Consider the following 7,396-nt stretch of genomic DNA (forward strand, 5'->3'; position numbering starts at 1 on the left):
TATATATATATATATCCTCTACCCCCCCCCTCTATCTCTCTCGTCTCTCATATTATATATATCACATAGATTATATACACACACAACACACATAAATTATTATATATATAATATATATGTTGTGTGTTTGTATCTATCTATATGTGTATATATATAGATATATCGCTCTCTCTCTCTCGTCTCTCTTCTGTGTGTGGTCTCTCTCTCTCTCTCGCTCTCTCTCTCGGTGTGTGTGTGATCTCTCTCTCTCTCGCTCTTCTCTCATCTCTCCTCTCTCTCTAATTCTCTTCTCTGGTGGTCTCTCTCCTCTCTTCTCCTCTGTGTCGCTCCTCTCTCTCTGTGTGTGTGTCTCTCTCTCTCCTCTCGCTCTTTGTTCGTGTCTCTCTCTTCTCTCTCTCCCTCCCTCGGTTGTGTCTGCTCTCTCTCTCTCTCTCTCTCTCTCGCTCTCCATCTCTCTCTAATCTCCTCTCCCCCCCCCCCTCTCCTCTCTCTCTCTCTTCTCTCTCTCCTCTCTCTCTTCTCTCCTCTCTTCTCTCTCCTGTGTGTGTCTCTCTCTCTCCTCTCTCTCCTCTCTCTCTCTCTCCCTCGCTCCCTCTCTCTCTCTCGCTATCTGTGTGTTGTCTCTCTCTGTCTTCTCTCTCTCTCCATGGCCTCCCTCTGTGTGTCTCTCTCTACTCTGTGTGTGGGCTCTATCTGTCTCTGTGTGTCGTCTGTTCTGTGTGTCTCTATCTCTCTCTGATCTCTTGTCTCTCTACTCTCTCTATGTGTGTGTGTGTGTCTATTCTACTCTCGGTGTGTGTGTGTGTGGATACTGTCTCTCTCGCTCTGCTCTCTCATCTCTCTCTCTTCTCTCTCATCTCTCTCTCTCTCTCTCTCTCTCTCTCTATCTCTCTCTCTCTTCTCTTAGTGTGGTGTGTGTCTCTCTCCTCTCTCATCTCTCTCTACTCTCTCTCTCTCTCTCTTCTCCTTCTCTCTCTCTCTCTCTCTGTTGTGGTGTCTTCTCTCTTCTCTCTCTCGCGCTCTCTCTCCTCTGTGGTGTCTCTCTCTATATCTCTCCTAGACTATCTCTCTATCTCTATATCTCTCTCTGTGTTCTCTACTGTGTTCTCTCTCTATGTCCTATCTATATATATATATATGTGTGTGTGTATATATATACTTACTTACTTACTTTACTTTACTTTTAGATGAGCAGGAATTCTTTGAGAGGGGCAGCTTTTAGAACAATATTCAGGAGTAACACAGTACTGCATGTTTTAACATGTAATGTGAATTGCCGTCTTACGTGAGTCCATGCATTCTACAGCCTGTAATTATATTGTATAGGACTCATTATTACTAACTAACTCTGCCAACAATTTTCTCTCTTTCAGAACTGGGTAACACAATTTCCACCTTGTTTGGAGGAGGATCGTCAGAACCCTCCCCAAATATAACTGAACCTGTCCTGGTAATTGCAGGCTCACAGTGGATATGTTTTATTAAATACAGTAAGGCCCGTATGCATGCCCTGGCCTTAGATCGTAGCTAACATCGTTTCCTGATTGTCCTGTTCAGGACGAGGAGGAAGTGCCTCCAGAGTCTGGGAAGGACGGCAAGGACGAGGATGGTAAGGACGAGGCCCAGAAGGACGAGCCTGCCGAGGAGAAGCAGGACGATTCAGAGAAAAGTGAAGCTGAAGAGAAAAGTCAGGAGAAGACCGAGGAAGCAGACAGCAAGACTGATAACACGGTAAGAAACACGGTAAGAAACACTTTGATCTGAATTCAACATTAGTCTGTGGAGTAGTTTGTAATTTAGCACAGCACTTACTGAAAATCTATATTCAAAAAAGACCAGCCGCTACAGCTTTTCTATTTAAAGTACCCATGATTCTGCTGGTAAAGGAGGAAAAGGTTGGAGATGGAGAGAAAGCAGAGAACACTGAGGCAGAGAAGGATGCCGAGAAGAAGGAAAAACCTCAGAAGAAAAGCAAGATCGCTGAGGACATCACAGCAGAACTAGTCACTAACGACATCCTCGATCCCACTGCAGATGATGTCACTTCCTCTAAGAAGAAGTAAACGATCAACTTTTATTGCTTTTCTCTTTTGTTTTTGCCAATAAAACTGAGAACCAAAAAAAACCCATCTTTGTATATTTACAGGCTGCAGGATCTGACAGACAGAGACTTGGCCAAACAGGAGAGGGAAAAGTCCCTCAACAGTCTGGAAGCTTTTATCTTTGAGACACAGGTAAGCACTGAAGCATCTTTCTTTTTGTTTTTAAGAAATTGGAGTTGCCAGTGTGAGGGCATACAAGCCAACATCAACCCCTGAGGTTAAATCCTTTAATGTAAAGGTACAACCACAGTAAGGAGGATGTAATATAATATTGCCTCCTCCCAAAAACATTTTTCTCCAGGACAAGCTGTACCAGGAGGATTACCAGCTGGTGGTGTCTAAGGAGGAGAAAGAGCAGATCTCCGGCAAGCTGAGCGAGGTGGCGGAGTGGATGGACGAGGGCGGCTACGCGGCAACTACTAAGCAGCTGAGGGAGAAGCTGTCTCAGCTGAAGAGCTTGTGCAAGGACATGTTTTTCAGGGTGGAGGAGCGACGCAAATGGCCGGACCGCCTGGCCGCCCTGCACAGCAGACTCAACACCTCCAGCTTCTTTTTGAGGTGAGTGTTGAAAGGACGGTGGAGATGGGAGGAGTTTTTGCTGACTCAGCACTTTAGTATTGACTAGTTTGTGTTTTCTTTCAAAGGACTGCCAAACTGATTCCAGAGGATGACCAAATCTTCACTGAAGTTGAGCTGAATATGTTAGAAAAAGTGATCAACGAAACAATGGTAGGTGGTAAATGTATAAATGTTACTACTGAGGACTACTGTGAAGGATTGACTCCTTATCAGTTTACTTTCCTTAAAGGGGTATTTAGTGTTGCTCTTCAATAAAGTTGGGGAACTTGCAAAATGTTTTAATAGAATAGTCAAAACTGAAGCAGCAGAGGCCAAGAACTCCTGACTTGTAGCAAATACCGCATTTCACTTAATACTTCTCGATAGTGACTTTGTTTAGATCCTCTTTGCTTATTAAATGCCAACATCTCTCAAACACCATTGCTCCAAATCATAATGCAGGCTGTCTGTTTTTGGATTTATTTTCTTCAAGCTGAGATAACCCTGATTACATCACTATGACATCATCGGGGTTATTTTCTTAAGAAAGGTCCTTCCAGTGCCACAGAATATATATTTGTATGCTCAGTAGTTCTCCTTGTATTGAGTAAACTGACCTTCAGGTTTAAAATTGTCTGCAGACGTGGAAGAATGAGACTGTAGCAGAGCAGGCGAAACGCTCTCCAAAGGAGAGGCCTATCCTATTGTCCAAAGACATAGAGTCCAAGCTGACTCTGCTGGAACGAGAACTGAACTACTTGCTCAACAAGGCCAAGTTTGCCAAGCCAAAAGCCAAAGCCAAGAACGGCACCAGCTCTGATAAAAGCAACAAGGCCAACACCACAGCCGAGCAGAAAGTCATCCCTCCCACAGAGGAGAGCGCAGACGCAAAGAGCGGTGGGTCAAAACTCGCATGTAGCTATTATTGTTCCCTTGTGAATATGAAACAATATTTGGAAGTGTTATAAGGCTAAAGAAAACAACTTTTCATGTATTGTTTCTTTTTCAATTCAAATCCAGAGATCCCAGAGGAGGTGCAGCCACAGGAAGTCCCACCCACTGAAGAGAGCACTACTAACACCGACTCAGACAGCCAACCACAGCCCACAGAAGAAACAACAACTACAGGTCGGTCTGCCATTCCTGTTGCTGATGATGCCAGAGAACTTTAGGGGGTGGACAAAAGAATTGGACCACATTCAATGTGGTCTAATACAACGTTAGACTACAGGCTCAGAGATCCCCACTGAACTGCTCGCTGACAGTCTCAACACAAACGGAACAGGATATTACTGCTGGACTAATGCAAAGGATTGCATTAGCTTGTCAATCATTCTGGTAAAGTAAGAATGTAAAGTACAGAGGAGGGATGAGTTCAGCTATAAGCTCATTCATCCTCCAGCACCACGAAGTTAGACAGAACCTGGCTTCAGGCTTTGCCTTAGCTGGCTCGACAAAGCCTGAAGCCCTGCTCAGAGATTGCGGGTACCACGACGGTGCTTTGTTAAGCTTTCTTCATATGGCTCTCTGTGTATTCTTATGTAAGACAGATCTTACACTGTCCTATAATGAAGGATATGTGGAAATCCCTTTAGTTTTTGTCCAAATCATGGTGAAATTAATTTTATTGATTTAATATTATCTGTAATAAATATCAATAGACTAATATATTTAGTAATCGGTGCTCGATTAGCTGCAGTGTAAAACTTTGGCTTTGGCAAATCAGGACCAGGCATTCAATCATTCAAAGTGGCAAAGTTATGGTTTGAAGCAATTATATCTCATTTTATATGCAAGTAATCTTCATACTGAGTTATAATTGAATGAACTATTTACATGTGCTACCTGCGATTTTATAGAAGGTTTCCTTTAGCGCCAGCGTGAGCAAATGCCGAGAGAACACCACAAACATAAAACTGTACTCTTGCTCAGATTTTCTGAATCACCAACTGAATAAAGTTTGTGCTGCTGTGATCGCACGTCTTGGCTTTACTAACGTACTGCTCATCAGCTTTGCTTATAACCTGTTCCCTGAAGAGCTCCAACACTCTCTCCCTGTAAAGAGTACAGTTACAGTTCTGGCACCTACTCGTCCAGATATGCTTTTAAGTTGCCATGGAGATTTTGCCAGGTTAAAACAGTGTCACCTTTATGACAGAAAACTGACGTGAGGCTCAACATACCTCGCTAACCCACAGTGGGCCAGCTGTCACATGATCTGTAATAAACTCCAGTTGCTACAAGCAGCTTTCAAAGCTTTACAACTTTTTACTTATGAAGTTATGAGCGAATCTGAGGAAGACACAATGTGTTTTTCAATAATTAAATACATTTTATTTGTAAATGAAGATCTGTGCAGCAATGCTGGTAATTCTCACATGGAAAAAGTTGATTCATTTAGGAAACAATGTTACATAAAACTTCAACAACTTCTTCATAGAAGAAGAGGACTTTTGACAATGAACCATAATAACAAAAACTAAATGTCATGAAATTGGAAGAATATGTTGCAGTTGTTGCACCTGTTCTAAAGTAATAAAACCTGCAGAACAATGTGATGTCATTTATTACACAAACTGCTTCATCTACTTTCTTTCTTCTCGACCAAATGAGCATCTGATTGACACTTTCACAAACGATCACATAATTTGTTTCACTGGGTAAATTGTGTGATAGTAGGAGACGGCAACAGTCCAATACTTGACTGGTGCTGAAAGTGATGTATACAAAGCTCATTCTTCACTCACGGACATTTCAGCTGTGAAATGTAATTGCCCAATCTGTAAGAAAAAATGCAAATAATTAGTCTTACATTTCAATATTGATTATAATGCTTCATAGACATAATCAGATGTTGTTATTTTACCATCAGCAAAGATGTCAAACCAGCTCTGCATTTTCAAATGTTGCTGAGATTCAGTCTCAGCTAACCGGCTTCACCATAGCAACAGCTTTTTCCGTCTTTATTAAATCAGTAAACATGGGCTTGAGTTTTTCAGAGTTGTTCTCCCACATGCTCACAGTATTAATGTTTTCCTTCTCTGTACTCATTTCCAGGACCGACTGAGAAGACCCAACCTGAAAACCACATAGAGGATGAATTATAACAGCTGGAACGGGGGGGGGAAATCACTATATTTATTGACTGTGTGTAAATGTTCGCGTTCCTTCTCGCTCTGGTTTTTCTGTTTGCTTTTTTCTTTAATGTTGTCTTTATGTCCTTGTTTATTGAACTGCTTGGAGACCATCATCATGTTCCCTCTTCCTCCTCTGTGCTCTTCATCTTGTCTGTCTTTCATGGATTCTGTAAGCAATGGACACTTAAACACCATAAAGAAGAAGCTCAACCTAAACAAAGCCCGAGACGTCGTCTGTACATACTTGATGCAGGTCCAGACAGAATACCTTCCAACAAACGGTCCTGCTGATGGAGACGGAGATGTAAGCAGTGCTTGGCCATATTGAAACTAAATGGACATTCGATGGCTGAGTGCTGTTGTCCTCTGGTTTGTCATTCATGAACTTTTTCATGTCCTGATTTGTCCTCTGCATCCTCAAACATGCTGTTCTGCTGTGAGGTGACCATTTGTCCTAACACCTGCACCTTTACTGGCTTTTCATGGACGTTGCGTAAGTGGTGTCTGTGGAGCTGGTTTAAAGGATTTTGGAGGATCCTCAATGATTCTTTTTCCGTTTTTTCTTGGGTTTTTTTGCCCCATACCAGAATTTATTTGGCCATATCATTTGTAGGTTTATATGTAAACTTCATTTACATACAGTATATTTATAACTATTGTGGAAGTACAGTCAGTTGATTTTGAATGGAAAGCATTTTTAAGTTGGTAATAAATCTGATAAATATTGATGCTATAACGGTACAATATCAGAGGTCTTTGACAATTGGCTGTCAAATCAAAGACTAAATTCTAGTAACATTTCAACTATAGAGAATGATGGCTGATATATAATACTTGACCAGAAATGAAGGTCTAAATGTGCATCGTATATAAACGTGCAGCTAGTGGAACTACCTCTTTTCTAAGCAGAACTACTGATAGTTCTACTAACCCCTGTAGTTCATTTAGACGTTGTTTTTTTCTCCAAATTATTGGCTGAATAGAATCAAGATCACCTCTCCTGATATTACTAAAAAGCAGCACGTCTGGTCCATCATGCAGCAGTAAGTGTTGCTGATTGACCAGGTGACCAGGCCTTTGGGTCATCTGTGCTGTGTTTGCAGCACTCTGGATTATTTGAAGGGGGGAACTGAAGAAAACAGTCAGGAATAGAAGATGCAAAAAATGTTGTCTTTCTAAACTGTTAATAAAAAATCTCTTTTGGTTTTTAATCGTATTGTCCTTTTGTTATTGTAGTGACATGATTGGTTAGATTAATTTGGAGATGGTGCATTGACGTAGACAACTCGTGGTCAAACGTTCTGACAAGTGTCCTGTCGAAGTGTTCATGAGATGCACCTTTTAGATGCACCTGAGCTGCCTTTCAACAGGGCCAACAGAGGCCACATGACCATGTTAGCTATAACTTCCTGCTCAGCTTCATATTTATACTTTGTCATTTCACTTTGCTCCAGTAAATACTTTTCCCAGACATCTATAAAGTAAATATGTTCTGCACACACTGAAGTAGTGGACCTAACCTGAATCACTAACTTCCTGTTAACTTTTGTTAGCAAGGCTGCCACATCAATCCAAAACTATTTTATATATATATTTCAT

At 41.5% G+C, this 7,396-nt stretch overlaps 1 protein-coding gene across 1 annotated transcript in view; it reads left to right on the plus strand.

The window, feature by feature from the left end:
* Window positions 1-7,008, plus strand: part of hyou1 (hypoxia up-regulated 1) — a 19,420-nt gene extending 12,412 nt beyond the window's left edge. Inside the window, 9 exon segments of the mRNA XM_029447506.1 lie at window positions 1,374-1,450; window positions 1,558-1,731; window positions 1,887-2,059; window positions 2,147-2,234; window positions 2,404-2,660; window positions 2,747-2,831; window positions 3,302-3,557; window positions 3,681-3,788; window positions 5,718-7,008. Coding sequence (XP_029303366.1) covers window positions 1,374-1,450; window positions 1,558-1,731; window positions 1,887-2,059; window positions 2,147-2,234; window positions 2,404-2,660; window positions 2,747-2,831; window positions 3,302-3,557; window positions 3,681-3,788; window positions 5,718-5,767 — 1,268 coding nt within the window. The 3' untranslated portion in view covers window positions 5,768-7,008.
* The last annotated feature ends 388 nt before the right edge of the window (window positions 7,009-7,396 follow it).

Source organism: Cottoperca gobio, chromosome 14 (genome assembly GCF_900634415.1).
Source record: "Cottoperca gobio chromosome 14, fCotGob3.1, whole genome shotgun sequence".
Classification (NCBI taxonomy): domain Eukaryota; kingdom Metazoa; phylum Chordata; class Actinopteri; order Perciformes; family Bovichtidae; genus Cottoperca; species Cottoperca gobio.